General features: G+C 51.8%; 1 protein-coding gene across 6 annotated transcripts in view; it reads right to left on the bottom strand.

Moving 5' to 3' along the window:
* The window catches only part of SULF2 (sulfatase 2), a 102,703-nt gene that overhangs the window by 7,915 nt on the left and 74,426 nt on the right, over positions 1-20,362 (bottom strand). For all 6 annotated transcript variants that reach the window (XM_074317821.1, XM_019749674.2, XM_074317820.1 and 3 more), the window contains exons 5-11: positions 19,156-19,325; positions 14,229-14,379; positions 12,883-13,058; positions 10,139-10,267; positions 8,648-8,704; positions 8,054-8,183; positions 6,101-6,299 (exon numbers count right to left, since the gene is read on the bottom strand). In XM_074317821.1, coding sequence (XP_074173922.1) covers positions 6,101-6,299; positions 8,054-8,183; positions 8,648-8,704; positions 10,139-10,267; positions 12,883-13,058; positions 14,229-14,379; positions 19,156-19,325 — 1,012 coding nt within the window. The remainder of the gene's footprint in view (positions 1-6,100; positions 6,300-8,053; positions 8,184-8,647; positions 8,705-10,138; positions 10,268-12,882; positions 13,059-14,228; positions 14,380-19,155; positions 19,326-20,362) is intronic.

The following is a 20,362-nucleotide window of genomic DNA, read 5'->3' as shown; positions in this document are numbered from 1 at the left end:
CTGGTGAACACAGGATGCAAAAACTCTCAGCAAAATATTAGCAAACCGGATTCAAGAATACATTAAAAGGATCATACACCATGATCAAGTGGACTTTATTCCTGGGGTGCAAACACCGTAGTAACAAAATGAAGGATAAAGATCATATGATCTCAATAGATGCAGAAAAAGCATTTGACAAAATCCAACATCCATTTATGATAAAAACTATGATACGGGCTAATACCCAAAATGTATAAAGACTCATACAACTCAATACGAAAAACCAAACAATCCAATTAAAAAACGGGCAGAGCACCTGAATAGACATTTTTCCAAAGAAGACATACAGATGGCCAGCAGACATATGAAAAGGTGCTCAGCACTGCTAATCATCAGGGAAATGCAAACCAAAACCACAATGAGATATCTCACTATCTGTTAGAATGGCTATTATCAAAAAGATAAGTGTTGGTGAGGATATGGAGAAATGGGAACCCTGATGCACTGTTGGTGGGACTGTAAATTGGTGCAGCTACTATGGAAAGCAGTATAGAGGTTCCTGAAAAATTTTAAACTAGAACTACCATATGACCCAACAATGCCACTGTATTTATCCAAAGAAAATGAAAACACTTTAACTCAAAGAGAGCATGTGCACCCCTATGTTCATGGCAGCATTGTTAACAATAGCCAAGATAAGGAAACAACTCGTGTCCATTGATGGATGGATGGACAAAGAAGATGTGGTACATATATACATGGACTATCATTCAGCCATAAACAGGAAATCTTGCCTTACGACACGACAGACCTCGAGGGCATAATGCCAAGTGAAATAAGTCAGAGAAAGACAGTTACTGTATGATCTCACTTATATGTGGAATCTAAAAAAAAATCCCACAAAAATGCTCCCAAGCCCACAAGCTCATAGATACAGAAAATAGATTGCTGGTTCTCAGGTGGGGTGGGGAAATGCCGAAAAGAGTGATGGGAGTCCAAAGGTACAGATTTCCAAGTATAAAAGTCCTGGGGATGTAATGCACAGCATGGTGACTATAGTTAATAAATACTGTACTGCATATTTGAAAGTTGCTAAGAGAGTAGATCTTAAAAGTTCTCATCACAAGAAAAAAAATTTTTTGTAACTATGGTGACAGCTGTTAACTGGACTTATTGTGGTGATAATTTCCTAACATATACAAGCATTAAACCTTTATGTTGTACAACTGAAACTAATATACTGTTACATGTCAATTACACTGCAATTTAAAAAAAAAATCCCCGAAACCCAGTAATATGGATTGGGCGCGGGGGTGAAGCCAGGAAGCACATTCTTCTGGATAGAAAAGGGAGAGGCTTGGGAGGTCACTTAGCATCTCCGAGTCTCAGTTTCCCCAGCAGTGAGCTGGATGCTCTCCACCAGGTAGGCCGCGAGATGGGCCCGACAGGTGCTTTTTCTAAGCGCTAAGTCTGCTATTGCAAATAAGGCATGCACACGGAAGTCAGAGCCCAGGTTTCTTGTATCTTCTATACATCAAAAGACAAATTTGATCAAATTGCTAACATTAGGAAAAATGGGGGGGTGGTGGTCACGTAGGAGTGCAGATTTCCAGCTTCAAAAGAGCAAACAGAAAATGTGACTGCCTAACTGGGTCCACAGGCCTGCACGATGGGCTGGCTGCAGGAGCTGATGTGCTGCCCCTATAGGCAGTGTGTTCTCTAGTTTGCCAGTCCCCACCACTTTTTATTTTAAAACTGTGCACTTCTCTCAGGTCTGGCCCCAGCATGCATCGAGTCTGTAACCCTGCTGTCCTAAATGTCCATGATTTTTAGGGAAGGGCCTGGAGCCAGTCATGACCCAGGTTTCTGTTTGGCTCCGTATGACCACCAGGTGGCGCCCAAGGCTCAAGGACTGGCTGGAGGCTGCTGGTGGTGGCGCCCAGGAAGGGAGGAAGGGACTCCTGTTCCCGGGAGGCCCCCCCCAGGGCTCCAGGATCCGGTCTTGCTGCCCCCTTTCTTGGGGCAGCTGTTGGCATCTTTCAGTTCTCAGACTCCTTGTATCAGAGTCACACGGGCCAAAGGATCCAGGGCCGAGGTCCAGCAGAGGCATCACCTCTTTGGCAAAGCCTTGGGCCTTTTCTGGCTTCAGGCAGCTTTCTCCTCAGCTGCTTCCTCCCTGAGTTCAGTCTTCCTGAAGCCACAGGCCTGGGACCCTGATACACACGGTACTGAGCTGATCCCCCTATGGGAGCAGGTCACACCTGCCCAAGAGGCCATGAAATGGACCCACCAGCTTCTTTCTGCTCCTTTGTCTTGCTTGGGAGCTAGCTGCCTTGTATCGTCCCACCCTCTATCCCCCAGCCACAAACCCAGGGGTCCCCAAACTATCCAGCCCTCTGCCTGATTCTGTAAATAAGCTACGCTCATCCGTTTACAGAGTCCATGCCTGTTTTCTGGCTGCAGTGACAGAACTGAGTAGTTGAGACAGAGACCGTTTAGCCTGTAAAGCCTCAAATATTTACTCTCTGGCCCTTCACAGAAGAAGGTCAGCCAACCCTTGTGTAAACCTTTCCCTGGACAGAAGCCACACCACTCACTCTCCCTGTCACTCTAGTTGTCTTTGTTTCCAGGGTCCCAGAGGTGGCCTCCCACACATACTGGGGAGGGTGCTTCATAACCCAGTAGCCAGGACCTCAGGCTCTGGAAATCTGATTGCTCGGGTACAAATCCTGAGCAAAGGTGCGACCACCACAAGCCGTGGTGGTACCTGCCTTATGATGGTACCTGCCTTACAAAGCTTTTTGTAGGATGACATGAAACAGAACTGGTAAAGTTTTCAGTACCCGGCATGGGCTTTGAGTAGCTACTCTGTGGCTAGGGATTCTGTAGCTGAGACATTTTCGCCCAAGGTCATGACCTGGGCCTACCCACCTCCCAGGCCAGTAAAGCCCTGTGCAGTGTGGCCTGCTCTCTGGGCTGGGACGCACAGGGCCTTCTTCTCCCCCTGACATAGAATACTTGACCTCTGGCTGGCCACAAGGCCTGTTCCTTCTCCATACTTGGCTCTCTTTTAAATGTCAACAGATGACCCAATTTATGCCACTGTTTCGTTTCCTCCACGCATTTTTTTTTCACCAAGGGAGGTTACCTTCCCATTTTGTTAACTAGGTTACACCTTGTCTCATCCATGAGGTCTGATCAGTGTCTTTCTCATTCAACTTTGACACCTGAGCCTCTGGCACATGGATGCTGCTAAACATCCTGTGATGTGCAGGTCAGTCTCGCACAACGAAGGTTTACGTGGCCCCATCATGTCACCGGTGTTGAGACTGAGAAGCCCAGGCCTAGAGCAACCCAGATCCCGGAACACCACGCTCCACTAGGATGCTGGCCATGGCAGAGCCAGCCTACCCAGAACAGGAGAGACCCGGGACCGGGAGGAGATGAGGACTCTGGGTATGGGTCCGGGGGGCTGGTGTTTATTCACTGACCTGCACATCACAGGATTTTTAGCAGCATCCATCGCTTCTACTCACTAGAGGCCAGCAGCATTCCCACCCGCACACAATTATGACAGCCATGTCTCCACATGGCCAAATGTCCTCTGAGGGGGCAAAATCACCCCCAGTTGGGAACCCCTGCTCTAGGCTGGCTGCTCAGAAAGGAGGGACAGAAAGCGTCTTGTTGGCAGGCACTTGCGGGAGGAGGGATGTTGGTCCAGGAGACGGGGCTCGAGTCCCCGAATTGGCTGTGTGACCCAGTCTTTCCTATAGGTCCTAAGGAGTAATCGCCTGCCTTGCTCCCAGGTAGCTGTGCGGTGCACACAAGACAGGGGGGCTCTGACGTTACACCATCCTCAGATGAGGGGTTGGGTTGTGCTGAGTCTCAGCTATGTTGGTGCCGTAGAAGAAAGATTCTCTAAGCAGTAATAGGAAAAGGAAAAAAAAGCTTAATTGAGTCGCAAGTTCTACTATTATTTAAAGATTAGCCTCTGTGTCCCATGTTGAAGCAAGATGTTAGCTGGGTAATTCAATCTGGAAACCAATCATTTCATTTGCTAAAAAAGATTAGTGTCGTAGTTACTACTCAGCTTGTGAGGAAATATAATGGGGGCCCATCCGTTGGGAGGTGCTGTTTGAGGCAGGAGAGACCCATCTGCTCCGTAAAGAAGGCGTTCTCTGCTGGGACACCACGGAACACAGGAGCCCTGGGGAGACCTTGGAGCCTGTGGCTGGACACCCAGTCCCTAATCAGGCTCGAGGGAATGTCACTCAGCCTTAAGGAGGAAGGGCCTTCTGACACATGCTACATGGGTGAACCCTGAGGACACTGTGGTAAGTGAAATAAGCCAGTCACAAAAGGACAGATACTATGATTCCACTTATATGAGGCAGCTGAATAGCTACATACACAGACGGAAAGCAGAATGCTAGCTGCCAGGAGCTGGGGGAGGTTACTGGGTGCAGAGATTCAGTTTTGCAAGATGAAAGGGTTCTAGAGATGGTTGGCGGTGATGGCAGCATAACGACGCAGGTGTACTTAAAGCCACTGAACCCTACACTTAAAAATGGTTAAGAGGGTATGTGCTCTATATTTTACCACAATTAAAAGAAAACTAAACTCTCTCCTTAGACTTTGGCTGTCCTTGGGTTGGGGGCACCAGAACAATGGGCAGCGTGGGAAATGGCGCAGCTCTGGAGGGGACACTTCTGGCCAGCTGCCCAGGTCTCACCGACACCAAGTCCTAGCACCCTGCAGCCTAGTGGGACAGACACAGCCGCATCTGAACGTCAGGCAGGGATCATTCTTCTTCTGGGAAACTCAGAACGGGGCCGGGACCAGCCTAATGTGACAGCTGAGTCTTGCAGCCTCTTCTAGGGGACCTGCTCTCCACACTCTGCTTGTTGGCTTTCCAACTGCCTGTCCATCGGCCCTGCTGGGGGTGAGGTGTGAAGGCACAGGCAGCTTCTGCAGCTGGGGTGGGGGCTTTTCCCCCCTCCCAGCTACAGTCTGTTCTCGTTATTTGCACTAATTATGTTCCACAGTCACCGTGAGAACTGAAGAGTGAATAGTGAACCACTGCTCGTAGGGGAAACATACAGGGTTGGGTTCCTGTGAGCCTCTGGTCACATAACTTGATGCAAGTGTCTGTTTAAAGACACCTTGTTGAATGTATATTGCAGATTCATTAACATTGAACTAACTCACACCTGCACGAGCTCGTCGGACCCACGTATCTCCGTAAGGTACATCACAGCCCTACACGCAGGACACTACACAGAACAGCACTGCGCGTGGGGAGTGTGTGAAACAGTGAAGGCACCAGGAAAAGTACAAAAAATATGAAAAACGTGACACTACATAGATGTGAAAAAGACACCTGCGTAGAGGATGAAGCTCAAACAAGAAGGCAGAGTGTCGCCTTGTTCAACCTCAGCTGGGAACGGGCACATTGGGCGACTCGAAAGTTTTTGCCACTCTGCACGTGCCTGCAAATGACCGTGCAAGCACCTCAAGTGGTGATTTGGGGGGGGGGGGGCGCGCTACAAATTGTCGGGAGTCAGCGAATTTGCAGATATGGTCTCCATGAATCACGAGGATCGAAGGTATCAGCCTGCCCTGATAGCCCTCCCTCTCTATAAGTCACATCCAGAGCCTGACTCCTTCCTGTGACGCTACTGCTTAGTCCAGGTCACACAGCTCCTTGCTAGGGCCCCGGCCCGTCTCCTACCCGTTAGCCCGCGTCTGCTCCTCCCCCTTCCAGCCCACAGAAATGGCAGCTGGAGGGGCCTTTGAAAACACAAATCTGACCTTGGCTCCTCTGCTCAAACCCTCTGGTGGCTCCTTGTCTCAGAGTAAGGGTCCTACATGCCATGTGATGGTCCCTGGTCGGTCTCTGCCCCTCCCTCCCTGCCTTATGCTCCATAGCACTCAGCACACTATTGAAGCATCGTCCATCTTCACTCCCGTCCTTCCTCATCCGACTGGGTGGGTCATCAGGGGTTTCGCTGTGTCCCCAGCTCCCTGGCTCGTGTGTCTGGAATTGTTTGAACGAACGGGGCCACCCAGGAGCAACCCCTGCCCTCCTGTCTCAAACCTCCCGGGCAGACACACTCACTCTTCTTGAAGAACTTTTTCCGGCGTCCAGGCAGGCTGAGCTGGTAGTCCTGCGACGGCGGGTCACAGGTGCAGGCCTCGCCGCCCTGCCCGTAGTACTTGGGCACCAGGTTAGACAGGGCTCTGCCCACAGGCCTCACCGGGCCCTTGCACTTGTGCAGCTTCAGCGTCCCTGTGGCGTCCTCCACACATTGCCACTTCTGCAAGACACAGCGAGGGCCTCAGGCTCCCAGGCTCGGCCACCTGCCTGCCCGTCCACTTCCCCCACTGTTTCCATCCCCCCAAGAAGGCCCTCTCACTGCCCCAACGGGAACACGGGCTCACAGAAGCTCCGTTCCTGGAACCATGTGCTCAGTGACAGCCAGACACATGTCTACTGTGGGAGAAGCACAGATCTGGTACCAAGGGGGACACTGTATGACTGGCTGAGTGTGAGCCCCCGTCACGAGGAAGCACTGGGGCTGGAGAGAACGGCTCATACCTCATACATAGGGAAGGACATTCCTAGAAGGCACAGCATGAGCGACCACCTGGCAACAGCGCGTAGTGGGTGCTCTGCCAGCAGGGCCATGACTGCATCTCCCCGTGGGGGGGACACCTGGGACGGGGACCCTGGAGACCCTAAGCTGTAGGTCCAGGGGCCATGGATCAATGTCTTCCCTGCTGGTCTGGACCCCAAACCCATTTCCAGCGCTCCTTTCCTTGTGCTGAAAACCTGTCTTGAATATGCAAATACCTGCCCTCCCCTGCCCTGGGTGGAGGGATTCCCCGACAATACCAGGGGGACAAAGGCCCCCCCTCCCCCGCTATCGGCTATTCCTTGTAGTTCAGAACTGAAATGGGAACCACTTCTGGGCTCTTGGTATAAACTCGAGGCCAAGCTCTCCCCAAAATGTCAGCTCTAGGGAGGCAGCGTTTTCTGTCGAGGGCATTCAAGGCCGTTGTCCCAGTGTCTGGAACAGTGTCAGGCAACAGAGTTGTGCAGTGAATGGCACTACGATAGAGCCGCGTAGCCCAAAGCTCAGCCCAGTGGCACAGCCTGGTGGCTTCCCTGACAAGATGTCCTCTGCAGCATGGGGAGAGGTCTGGGCATTACAAACAAACGCTGGGTAGGGGCACAGCCTCGAGAGGGACTGCTACTAATTCTCTTGTCTAGTGATCAGATGGAGCCACCTGGATGTAACGGAGGAGAAACCCACCCAACTCTTGCTGTGGCAAGGGTTATTAATTAAAAATGGACTACGAAGGCCCTGGTTTTGCTGCTGCGCATCTGTGAAATGGGCACGCATCTCCAGGCCTACACCATTGTGGATGAGCTCCAAGTCCCAGCCCTCAGGCCGAGGCAGGGGTGCACGCTTGGGCCAGGCCAGGCTACCCCCAACTGGCCCCTCTTGCTCATTGGCCCGCCCCTTCCCTCCCTGCTCTCCTTTCCTCCTGCTTCCAGTACGTCAGACTCTCCCAAACATCAGTCAGTTTCTGCTATCTGTAAATACTATTTGGATTATTTCCTTACTATTGCTCTTGAAATCAATTCACTTTTTAAAAACCTAAATCTATTTCTTTAAAAAGGCAATTTCCTATTACTCCTATAAATGTAACATCAGCCACGAAGGGGAACCAACAGAAGTGAATACAATGGAAACAGTTATTTAACTTTCTAAACACTGTGAGGAGTCCTGCTGTGTCTTCCTTAAAGGGGTTGGGAACTGAAGACACGCCCACCCATAGGCCTTTCCTGTGACACAATTGGGATGGAAGGGGAGCTGAGAAAGGAATCACTTTCTGAGTGTCACCTGTACGACCTAGCATCATCCTGAGTGTCACAGGTCAGCAAAATACCACCCCTGGGAGGCGCTGGCCTGGCTTGCTCGACTGGCCAAAGGGCCGCGAGGCAGGCCTGGGCTGCAGACGGGAGCGGCAGCGCTGGGAACAGGGCGCCGGCACGCTTTCTTACCTGTCCCAGCTGCTCACACGCGGTCTGGTATTCTGCACGCTGGCACAGGTCTTTCACGCGCTGGTACTTGGGCAGGAAGTTCTCCTCCTGGCCATCCACCTTGTCATTGTCCCTCTTGTGGAGCAGTTTGCTGTGGGGCAGAATGTGGGACACAGGGCTGGTCTCTCAGCTCTGGAGCAGCACGTGGCCTGCCTACCTGGCGGGCGGCCCCCACTCATCCCTGGTGTGGCGTCGCCACGGAGGACGCAGATCCCACCTGGCCACGTCTTCTGATTGTCAAGAGACTTAAGAAATGGGATGTTATAAGAAACCTCTTAAACTGCATGAGTTGGCAATAAATTAAAAAACATTTAAGACACTGGAGAGGCAGCAGGAAACAGGTGGCCTCCAGAAGCCAATTGTGTGTCAAGCACAGGAACAGCAAACGGGCTTCCCTGTGCGAGGGGCCCCGACACAGGGCCAGTCACCGTCGGAAGGTACGACAATCACAATAGTCTCCCTCCTGCCCCGGACAGTGAGATCTCTTACAGGGTGAGCTGCGAGGGGCTGCTCGGCTCAAATGCCCTGGGCGGCGCCTGGGGACCTGGCACTCACCCTCTCTCCACCAGGAAGGAGTCCCGCCAGACCCTCATCTTCTTTTTCAAGTGAAACCTGGAAAGAAAGCACATCTCCATCTTTTCATCAAAGTGGAGGCCTCACATGTCACTTTCCTCGTCCCAGAAGCTGGGATGGTGCCCAGAGCGAGTCTTGGTTCACCATCAGCACAGACCCCGGGGTTCCAGGGGAAGGTAGGGAGCAGGGTTAGCTGGGCACAGGAAAGGCTTCCATGCCCACCCTCTCCACCCCCAGCAGAGCTGTCCCTTCCCACAGACTTCGGTCTGGAGGCACATGGGGCAGAGATGACCTAGGTCAAAGCCGCATGCGGTCCCGTGTGCACATATCTCAGTGCCTCGCAGGAAGTCCAACAACCACCCGCCGTGTGGGAAGAGAGTGCTTCCTCTTAGGCCCGCACTGGACGGAGCGGCTGTCCTGACTTCAGGTGAATTACACTGTGTCTTAGTGGGGATTTTCTCCTTCGACCCTTTATAGTTGGATTTGTGTAATTTAAGTGTTCATTTCATGTAGTGTCACTTTGTCATTTCCATTTCTCAGACAGGGACTCAGGCTGAGAGAAGCAGCTTCCATCCTGCATCTCACTCCCAGGTATCCTGGCTCCCAACCAGGGACCCTGCCCCTTACACCGGCCATTTTATACCCTTATAACTTATAAAGTCTCATAGTCGGAGGAGGAAGCTCACCAGAGGTGGTCCCCCTACTGGGCAGCCAGATGTGGATGGGCGCCCACCAGGTCTGGACCTTCTGAACTGCAGGAGGCGTGAGTTACAACAGTCAGTGCCGTGGGCCCACGAACCCAGTGGGCAGTTACACTGTTGGCCACCAGATGTCGCTACTGTCACACCAGTGGCCACGTCCCCCTGCTTTTCTGTCTCCACCAGGCTCAGCTGACCTTCCCACCTTCCTGTTTTACTTACCATCCCTGTGCCCTTTTCTGCCTCCAGGACACCTAGGAATATGTTCTCATCACGCCATCTGGCATTAAAGGCCCAGAGCATGGTGATTAGGAGAAGCAGCGTCTAGTCTAGAGTCTGAATGTTGGAGTTGGCGCCATACTTGCTGAGAGACCTCTGACAAGTCATTCGACCTCTCTGGGACTCAATTTCCAAATTGGGAGAAGGGGACCGTAATAATGCCTCACCGGGTTACTGTGAAGATCAAAATGATGAAAATCGCCTGCAACGTCGTCAGAACAAGGCCAGGCACACAGGCCTTCATTAATTAGTATTAACTCCTGTTGTTGTTATTCCAAGTTTTACACACATTTATCTCTGAGAGTGTCCACAACTGGTCAACTTGGCCATATTCCAGATGGGAAGATGTAATCTTAGAGAAACATCCCTCTCGCCCACGGCAGGGAAGTGGTCGGGATGGGGGACCCTGGGCCCACACGGTTTGGCCACGAGTTCACGCAGGTAGGGGGCCCTGGTGCCCCTTCCCCCCAGTACCTGCTCAGCTTCCCCTCCTCACCGATTTACTGGCCGCTCTGTGTCCAGCAGCTTGAGGATGGATTTCCCATCCATATCCGAGGGGATGTCGAGACCTGCGATGTCCAGGACGGTGGGGGCCAGATCAATGTTGAGGACGATGTGGGGGTTCCTGGGGGAGGCAGAGGGACCAGACGTGGCCACCTGAGTGGTGGTGCCCACGTGGTGCCACTCAGGAGAGGGCGGCTGGTGGGATGGAGGTCGCCAGGGACAGAGGCCCTGAAGGCGAGGAAGCTGCGATCGTGTCACTTCCTGCACCTCAGCCCTCAATGCTCCCCTCTGTGGCCCAATTCAGCTGGACCCCGCCCCTCCCCCACCTCTTTCCTCTGTGCCCCAGACACACGACAGGGACTGGGGTTCACAGGCCCCACTTGGCCTCTACGTGGTTGTTTCTTCTGCCAGGAATGCCCTCCCTGCTCCTCACTATTTGAACAAATGACACCCCCCTTTAAGAACCACCCCAATCCCCGGAGCTTCCCCTGGATCCTCCTCTGAACCTCTGAGGCAAACACTGGCCCCCCTTTCTGTCCTGACAGGCCAGGCACAGTCTGGCTTCAGGGCCTTTGCTCTTGCTGTCCCTTCTGCTGGAATGTTCTTCTTCCAGATATGAGCATAGCATTGTCCCTCACCTTCTTTAGTTCTTTGCTCAGGGAACCCATGACAGACTGTGTGTGGCTTGTGATCCCCACCCTCTGGCGTCCACACCTTTGTGTGATCCCTTCCCCTCGAGGGCAGGCCAAGCCAAAAGAATACGGCAAAGGTAGCAGGATGTCACTCCGCGGTCATATTACATGATATACGACTCTGTCTTGCTGGCTGTGTCTCCCTCATCTGTCATTCTCACCTGGTTGGCTTTGAAGAAGCAAGCTGCCAAAAATCCACCCCCAGCAAGGACGCTTGGTGAATAGTCTAGGAGGAACGCTGTGTGAGTTCAAGTTCTCTGCTGACACTTGCACAACCCCGTGCGTGGGGATACAGGGCACATAAGCCAGGGCCGCCCAGTGAGAGTCAACCTCCGGCTTCTGTTCAAACCACTGTTTGGTTTCCTAAGCCGGTGGCTGAAAGTCATGGTGACTCTGCCACCATGAGAGAAAAGACTGCCTGAGAATGAAGCCAATTCAGAGGAAGCAAAGCTAAGAGATGGAAAAATGAGAGCTTCCCAATGTCATCAGGTGAGTGCTGGATCCAGCCACACCTGAAGCCGTAACTAGCCTTGGCCTTTCCAGTTCCTTTCGTTACGACATTCCTTTTATCTTATTTATCTTACCCAGTTTGAGGGTCATTTCTGCTTGTAGCCAAAGGAGTCCTGGCTGACTGATGTCCTGTGTCTTCAGCCCCAAATCTGACATTAGCACTCTCTTTCTCTTGTCCATGTGGGGTGTGGTCTGGGGTTCTATGAACCAGATCACAGACTCTGAGGCTGACCAAACCCACAATGTCAGTACTTATAGAGCCCTTAGTGGGTCAAATGCTTTCTATGCACAGCGGTGGCTCAAGGTTTCTGAGAGGCAGATAGAGTGGCAGACAGGAGTGGAGACTCCCGGCCTCAAATCCCAGCTCCTTCCCTTATGTGTCATGTGATCTCAGGCAACCTAACCTCTCTGAGCCTCAGTTTCCTTAGGTTATTAAATAAGGATAATACTAGCATCTCCCTTACAGGCTTATTATGATGCTTAAATGAATTACACGGATGCAAAGTGCTTAGACCTGGGCCTGAAGAACGAATGCTGTAATAAACACAGCCATTATTATTATTATTATTATTATTATTATTATTATTATTACTATTGCTGCTGTGATTACAGGTAGGGACCCAGAGAGCCAAAGACAGGGAGTGATTTGATGTGGTTGGCAGAGAAAGAGGCATGAGGCTGGGCTTGAACTCACACAGCCTGCCTCCTGGATTTGTCACCAAGGGTCCAAGGGGGCGGGAAGGTCTCAGTTCCCACGCAGCACGTAAAGGAGGGATTGTGCAGCAAGCCGTACCAGCGCTTGTGTGTCCTGGCTGGGCTCTGGGCTCATACGGAAGTCAGGCCAAATAATCACCTTAATAGGGATTTATCTGCATTTCCAAAACCCCTTCCGGTCGGTCTCCACAATGTCCGTGCTGATCCCAGGAAGCCACTCCTATGATTACCGGCCTTTCTATCTCTCCCTGCACCAGACATGGCATTTTTGCTGCCAGAATGTGTCATCTCAAAGGTTAACCCACAGACAATGCTGGCGGAGCAGCCATGAGGTGCTCGAGGAAGGACGGGAGGGGAGCCTGTTTCCCTTTGTGCTGCAGCCAGAGCTGGCTCAGCTGATCTCACGATAACCACCTTATCCCTCAGCCAGACAGTGGGGTTCCTCTGTGACAACCACCAGACCCCAGGGGTGCCCAAGCCAGACAGAAATCAAGGCGGCATTCCCACCCGGTGGTGATGACACACACGCAGCCTGCTTCCTGGCACACGGCCCACCACAATCTGTTTTCACAGGTGCTAATGGCTCCCAGCCTCTCCTTCCCCAACAGAGGGTATAAAATGCGTCAGAACCTACCCCGGGTGACACAATCACTGTTTCACTTGGCACCGAGGTTCACCTGCCTGGATCGTGGGCTGCCCAGTGGAGTGGCTTGGGGCTGCACAGCTGAGCTGCCTGCTTCTTGCCTATACAGGTGCCAGTGGAGCCTGGAGGCCTCGCTGGGACTCCGGGGTACTTGGAGGGGGTGTGTGACACACTTACAGCGAGCCAGCCTCCACGTTGGGGCCCCTCACGTAGAATGGGACCCGGATGTCAAACTCATACGGCATGGACTTGCCCTTCACCAGGCCGAACTGGCCGATGTGGTAGCCGTGGTCAGCGGTGTACACGATGTAGGTGTTGTCCAGCTCGCCTGTCTCCACCAGCATGTTGTAAATCTGAGGCACAGGCGGGCAGGTGAGGGTACTGGAGGGGCTGCGTGCGCCCCGCCCCACTCTCCTCAAGGCTGACAGGTGCTTAGGTCTCAGGCCCTCTCCCTCTCCTGCTTTAGGGCCTCGGCTCAACCTGTCACCTTTCAGCGGGCCCGGGGCTGTCCCATGGGTAACTGCCACTTCCCCACCTCCTGTCACTTCCTTTCCCCTTACTTTTCCTCACAGCACTTCTCACCTTCTATCTTTCTACTTATCTGTGGGTTGTCTCCCTGCATTAGAACAGGGACTTTTGTCACTTAGTACCCTGCTGTATTCCATGGGCACCGGTACTCAACAAATGCTTGTGAAGGAATGAACGAGTGGGTGAGTGAGTGAACGAATGAAGGTGGCCTGTGGCAGGAGTGTGTGAGCTACCTCAGTGCTGTCCAGCAACGTTACTATCTGGCCTGCCCACTATGGCGGCCACCAGCCACATGTGGCTATTGGGCCCTTGAAATGTGGCTAGTATGACTGAGGAACTGAATTTTAAATTGCATGGTATTTTAATTAATTTAAATAGCCATGGATAAATAAAATATAGGATATATATCCACACAATGGAATATTATTCCACAATAAAAAGGAATGAAGTGCTGATACATGCTACCATATGGATATAAACCTTGAAAACATCATGCTAAGTGAGGGAAGCCAGACACAGAAGACCACATTGTGTATGACGCACTTATATGAAATGTCCACAAGAGACAGATCTACAGAGACACAAAATAGACTGATGGTTGCCTAAGAATGAAGGGGGAGGGGGCTATTTGGGGTGATGGCTACGGGCTGCGGGGTTGATTTTTGGGGTCATAAATGTTCTAAAATTGATTGTGGTGATCATCGTACAGCTGCAAATATATTAAAACCACTGCCTTGTACACTTTAATTGGGTGAATTAGGTCTCAATAAAGCTGTCAAGAAATGTATACGGCCACACCTAGCTACCGGATTGAACAGAGTGGAGCTAGAATGTAAGTTCCACCAAGGCAGGGGTTTTGTACGCACTGCTCAAAGCCGTTCTCCCCAGGCTTGGGACAGTGCCTTTTATTCTGCCTCTGTTCCCATTCCTCTCCAGCTGATGACACTCAGGAAAGGGTGGAGGGTCGGGAGGTGTGAGGCAAGGGGCGGGCGTACCGTCTCCATGGAGTCGTCTACGGACATGAGGGTCTGCAGGCGCTTCCGCTGCAGCATGTTGGTGAATTCCATGTGGATGGGCTTCATCGGCCCGGTGTAGCGCATGATCCAGTGCTTGTCGGGGTTGGGCGCGTAGTTGTAGCTCGGTGTGCTGGCAGGAAGCACACACAGGTCAGACCCAAGGGCTGGGCCGGCCCCCCAGCCTGCCCATGATGCAGGAGAGCACCCACCCTGCACCCGGTCGGCAGCCCAGCGTGAAACGCCCCCATTTGGGGGGTAAGTGGACGCTGGCATGTCAGGGTCTCTGCTGAACGTTAGGTCAGCATATGTGGGGTGTGCACGTGGGAAGACCGGAGGAGGTTCAGGGTTCAATGACCGAACCTGAGCAAGTCCCTTCCATGTTAGCTCCGTCAGCACACTCATTACCCCACGGCCAAAGTCTCAGTCTGTGCCAGTCTGTCCTTAATACCTGCCTGGAATGTGCTCATCTCCCCTTTTAAAGGAGAGAGGCTCAGGTTCTGATTCTCCAGCAGGCACCTACCCAATTCTATTTTGATAGCACTGCACTTATTTTTCAGTTACCGTGGGTACATGGCAAGTGACAGTCATGCTTAAGGCACCACTATAGAATTTCCTTTTGCAATAGATTTTGGTGAAGAAAAGGGAAATTGATTAAAAAATTAGTTAAATAACAGTCATGCATGTATGGCCAACGTTGTAAGGATGGCCTGAATGTATACACTGGGGACACGCCACATTCTATGACTTAGTTGTCACAATTACTCTTCCCGTTTGGTTTACGCTCCCTTTTACAAAAGAGGAAATGGAAGGTCAGAGAAGTTCGGGGTTCTGCCCGCGGTTCCCCTGAGTGGGTGGTACAGCCATTGGACTCAGCTGTGATGACCTCTATCCAGCTCTTATCACGTGCTGGGCACAGCGTTCGAAGGGTCTGCCTGACATCATCTCATTTAATATTCGTCATCGTCTTAGGAGCTGGTGCTAATTTTATTCTCCTTGTGTGAGAAATGAGGCCCAGCAAGGGGACTAACTTGTGAGAAGCAGAACTGGAGTTAGAACTCCAGGAGCGGGTACCATCGATCGGCAACTAACACGTGATCATAAACGCCTCCCCGACACATGGGGCTGACTGGGGACCCTCAAGTCCTTACGTGTTCGAGCAAAACTTTAGCCAACACATTCCTGCTAGAGGAGTCAGCAGCAGAAACACCTGGGTTAATTCAGTCCCCGAGCCTTGGAGGCTTCCAGAGGATTCCAGTAACGCATTACTTGGTCCCACACCAAGAGCAGACCTGAGCTATTGAAAACCCCACCCACATATGGGGTACTCTGGTCAGGGGGCACTGTTAATAGGAAGTGTCCCTTCCTATTATTCCTAGTTTGATATTTGAGGACCAGGTTCCCCCCGATCTTACCCACTGCCCAGGCAAAGCTGCACATGAAGGTTGAGTTTCCACTGCTTGAAGACAACAGGATTTCCAAAATGGATATTAAGGAGGCAAGGGGCTGAGGGGGAGTGGGCGGGGCCAAAACCGGTCTCATCAGAGGCCAAACTCCCTTCCCTCTCACTGGCCACATCAAGGACCTTTACAGGCTCCCAAATATCAGACTGTTCTTGGGGTAGAAGTAACGACACTGCAGCTTTCGGCAGCCTGACAGTTGTGGAGCCGGTTGCTATGCAGAGCGGCTGAGGCATGGCCTCCAGATTCCTTCTGGACTTTGCTTTCAGTCTCTGGCTGGTCTCCTGTTGCTAAATCCAACCCAGCCCACGGCCTCCTTTGATTATGAGAACTGCAGCGTGCTCCGTGGGCCAGCTTGGGGCCTGACCTGCGTGTAGAACATTCCCAGGAACAAGGCCCCCTGCCCCTCCCCACTGAGGAACTGGAAAGGGCTGGGCTGCACAGAGCGGCTCTCAGAGTTGTTGGTCAGTGTGGGAAAATTGTTCCCGCAAGCCCAAGGGGCCACATTCCAGGAGGCAATTTTGAGCAGTCATCCCTGAATCTAGTAGATTCTCTTAGGCTGGTGTCTGCCCTGAGAGCAGCGAGGGGGAGTCTGTCAGGAGACTGCAGAATTGGGGGCTAGCCTGGGCCCAGTGCCAGCTTGTTGGTCACCTGTAGGAGGCCTGGCTCTCTCAGAGAGGGTGTCGCATTTTCACAGGAACCAAGTCACCCGCTGACGAGTTGCAACCCTCACCTCCTCAAGAATCCAAGGAATGTCTGGTGTGTTCACAGTAGGACCTGAAGGAGAACCTCCCCTCCCTTCTACTGGGGGGGGCGGGGGGAGGATGACCCTCACCCAAGGCTGCCAACACCGGCCTGACTCAGATGGGTTATAAAAGCAGAGGCCCATGAACCCACAATCAGATGCCACACTTCAAATACAGCTCTGGGGGTTGGTGTCTGTGTGCCTGCTTATATCTCTGTGTGTGTTTGCATGTCTGTGTATACATGTCTGTATGTTTGTGTATCTGTCTTTGCATGTTTTTGTGTATGTGTATCTGTCTGTACGTCTATGTGTATGTATCTGTCTGTCTGCATGTGTATTTGTGTATATGTGTCTGTGTCTTTATGTATCTGTATGTGTTTGTGTGTACAGGTTTGTGCATGCACTTGTGTAACTGTGTATCTTTGTGTGTATTTGAGTCCGATCTGCATCTATCTGTGTGTGTATCTGTGTATATTTGTTTGTGTGTACATGGTTGTAGGTGCATTTGAGCATGTGTGTGTATCTCTGTATCTCTGTGGTGTTTGTGTCTATATCTGTGTGTGTCTGTGTCTGTTTGTATCTTTGTGTTTGTATCTGCATCTGTGTATATGAGTTTGTGTGTATATATGTTTGCATATTTGTGTGTGTGCATGTGTGCATGGAGTGGGGAAAGGGGACAACATGGCATCAGGCAGCGTTTCTCAGAACCCACAGGCCTGGCCAGGAAAGGGGCACAGGCTTGATGGGGTGGGAGTCTCTGACAGCAGCCTCCTGGTAGAAAGAACTGGAACTCCAACCCAACATGCAGGGCTCTGTCCCCTCCTCATTCCCCCCCCCCTCCACCTTGACTGTCATAACTAAACATCCCAGCTGCAGAAGTTTCTGGTTTTGGGTTTTGTTTTGGAAATGATTATACCCCAGAGATAGGAGAGCCTTCCAAACACACCCCTAATAAGGCAAGGGGGTTCTCTGGGTTAGTAATAGCAGGCGCTGCTCATGTTCAATTTCTGTAATTTTCATTTCAAAGGGAAAATAAATGAGCAGGCAATGTCAAACAATCTCATCATGAAACACCAGGGCTGCTGGCGGGGTAGGGGGAGCTGCCAGCACCTCTTTTAAAGGAGAAGCTGTAGAAGCAAAGTGTACCTCTCCCCAGCCACCCACGGCTTCTCCCTTAGGTGGGACTGAGCTGGCCACATGCCCCTCCCGCAATGGAGAGTCCTTAGTGGGGGTGGAAGCAGGAGGCTGGGGGAGGCTGGCATCCCGGTGTGAGGAGTGGGCGGGGGAGGCAGGCAAGTCAGATGTGCAGAGAGGTAGTGCTGCCCTCTGGGGGAAGAGGGCAGCACTGCAGCCCCTGGAATGCAGTTCATTACTTTCTGTCAAATCCTCCTCCCCAAAGACCAGAGGATCAGAAGGTTAACACACCTCCTGTCCTCTCTGAGCCACTTTGGGCGCTGTCAGAAAGTAATTACAGCGAGCAGCCTGAGGAGGGTTCTGCATTCTGATTGCAGTGGAAATTAAACACCAGGAATATTCAGTCAGGTTCCAAATTGCCCTGTCCTTGTTGCCCCAATGTCACAGCAAAGGCTGCTGAATTTCACTGCTAAGTGGGAGGTGGTCTGAGGCAGAGAAAAACAGAACTTTCCAGAAAGCTTTGCGAGCCAGCTGGAGGGAGGAGCTCTGGAGAGCTGGGAGGAGAGATGGGAGGCGGGAATGGGGGCTGGATTTGAGTCCTGGCTCTGCCATTTACCAGCTGGGAGACTTAGGGAAAGTTACCTCACCTCTCTGTGCCTCTGTTCCCTTGTCTATAAAATGCAAACACCAAGTGTGATAGGCAGCTTCCAAGACAGCCCTCCAGGGCCCCTGATTTCCTGGTACTCACACACTTGTGCAGCCCCTCCCATGTTCTCTGTGACCAAGAGAACATGGCAGAGTGATGGTGGGTCACTTTGAGGTTATAAAAGATGACAGGTTCCATCGCGGCCTCCCCTGCCACCTCCCCACCTCTCTCTACCTCAGGTCATTTCCTCTGGAGGAAGCCAGCTACCAAGCAGCCCTATGGAGAGACTGGTCGTTGGAGGCACAGCTATGTGGGTGAGCCCCAGGCAAGCCCCAGGTGGCTGCAGCCCTGGCTGACACCTTGATTATAACCTCAGGAGACCCTGAGCCAGAACCTCACAAAAAGGCCACTGCCAGATAACATACTCACAGACACTGTGAGACACATGGTCGTTTTAAGCTGCTAAACATCAGGGTAATTTGTTAACTAATACATCAAGGGTCATTGTGACTATTCAGGGATTTGCATAGAGCCTGTCACACAGTCAATGTTTAACAACAGAGGGCGACTATACTACTCATCTGACAAATCTATGGATCCGGTCTCAAAAGAACGTTTCAAAATGTATAAAATAAAATACATAGGATTACAAAGAAAACCTATTATATTGAAATGCAGGTCTATCCACAGACCTCCTAGTCGGAGGAGATGGGTCCTAAGTTAAAAACTCTCGTCTCCCACTTTGGTCTGTTGTCCAGCCTGGCTGGACTGGTAGCCTGGTTTCCCCATAGATGAGCTGTGTGTTCCCGGGTCCTTTAACCCGGGAGTTGTAGAGACAACGCACGGCTCTGTCACTGTTGTTACAGTTCTGTCCCTCCCACCTTCACCCAACCACTGGCTCTGCAGGCAGGTGCGGAAGCTTACATGTGCTGCGAGGCGTTGGGGAAGAGGCGTGAGTACTGGGGGGCCGAGTCCTCGGGGCCGTGCGGGGCCGCGTGGCTGATGACCATCAGGACGGGCCTGTGCGGGTACATCTTCTTGGATGTGCGGAAGAAGCTCACACTGTCGTTGGTGATGAGGTCTGTCAGGTAATCCTGGGGGCGGGAGACACAGGAGAACGCGTGAGGACATGACCGTTGGTGCTGGGCACCTGCTGTATGCCAGCCACCGTGCCGGGCAGCGGGAATACAATGGCGCCCAAAACAGACAATCCCTGCCCTCGTGGAAGCCACAGTCCAGGGGGCAGACAAGTAACAAGTCAGCAAGTCAAATATAAGAGTGTCAGATGGTACTGTGCACAACGGAGGCAAAAAAGCAGAGAAGGGGTTAGGGAGGATGGGCCAGAAATTGCCATTTGTCACTCATTCGTGATAGGTATTAAAATAATAACAGCTTACACTACTGAGTGCTGTACGGTGTGCCAGGAACCGTTCTGTGTTTCCTTGTAATTAGCTCATTTAATGCTTACATACCCATAGAAAGTGTGTGTGATGATAAGCCCTGTTGTCCAGAAGAGGAATTTAAAGCACAGGGAAGTTACGTGACTCACTCGACTTGGTAAATGGTTCAGCGAGGCCTCCTGAGTTTTGGTTCCCAAGCCTAAAGTCTTTTCAAGGCTCTAGGGCAGGGGTGTCCAAACTTTTTTCGACGTTTTTCACCAAGGGCCATATGAGGTAAAATACACAAACAGCTGGCCCACTCACTCGAGGTGAAGCACGTATTGCCTCACCTGGTTTATTTAAGTAAACTAAATATATTTTTGGAATTTGCTGCGGGCCAATTAACAATGGATTGCGGGCCGCAATTGGCCCACGGGCCGCAGTTTGGACACCCCTGGTCTAGGGGATACACTGAGCAGGGTGGGCACACCCTGCATTCCTGGAGAGCCTGTGCCGGGGGCAGGAGAAGAGAAACATGTAAACAAAGAACCAAGACAGTGACAAGGTGTGACGGATGAAGGAAACAAGACATGACAAAGAGTAAGGGGAAGCTGGGCTGGGGGTGGTGTACTTTAGCTGATGCAGTCAGGGAGGGCTTCTTTGAAGAGGTGACATTTGAGCTGAGATCTGAGTGATGAGAAAGAGGTGGTCATGGGAAGAGCTGTATCACTGGGGTTCATCTCAGCTGCTGG

This window comes from Rhinolophus sinicus, linkage group LG13, assembly GCF_036562045.2.
Source record: "Rhinolophus sinicus isolate RSC01 linkage group LG13, ASM3656204v1, whole genome shotgun sequence".
Taxonomy (NCBI): Eukaryota; Metazoa; Chordata; class Mammalia; order Chiroptera; family Rhinolophidae; genus Rhinolophus; species Rhinolophus sinicus.
Note: the sequence above shows the minus strand (reverse complement) of the source record. Positions and strands in the feature narration are given on the sequence as shown.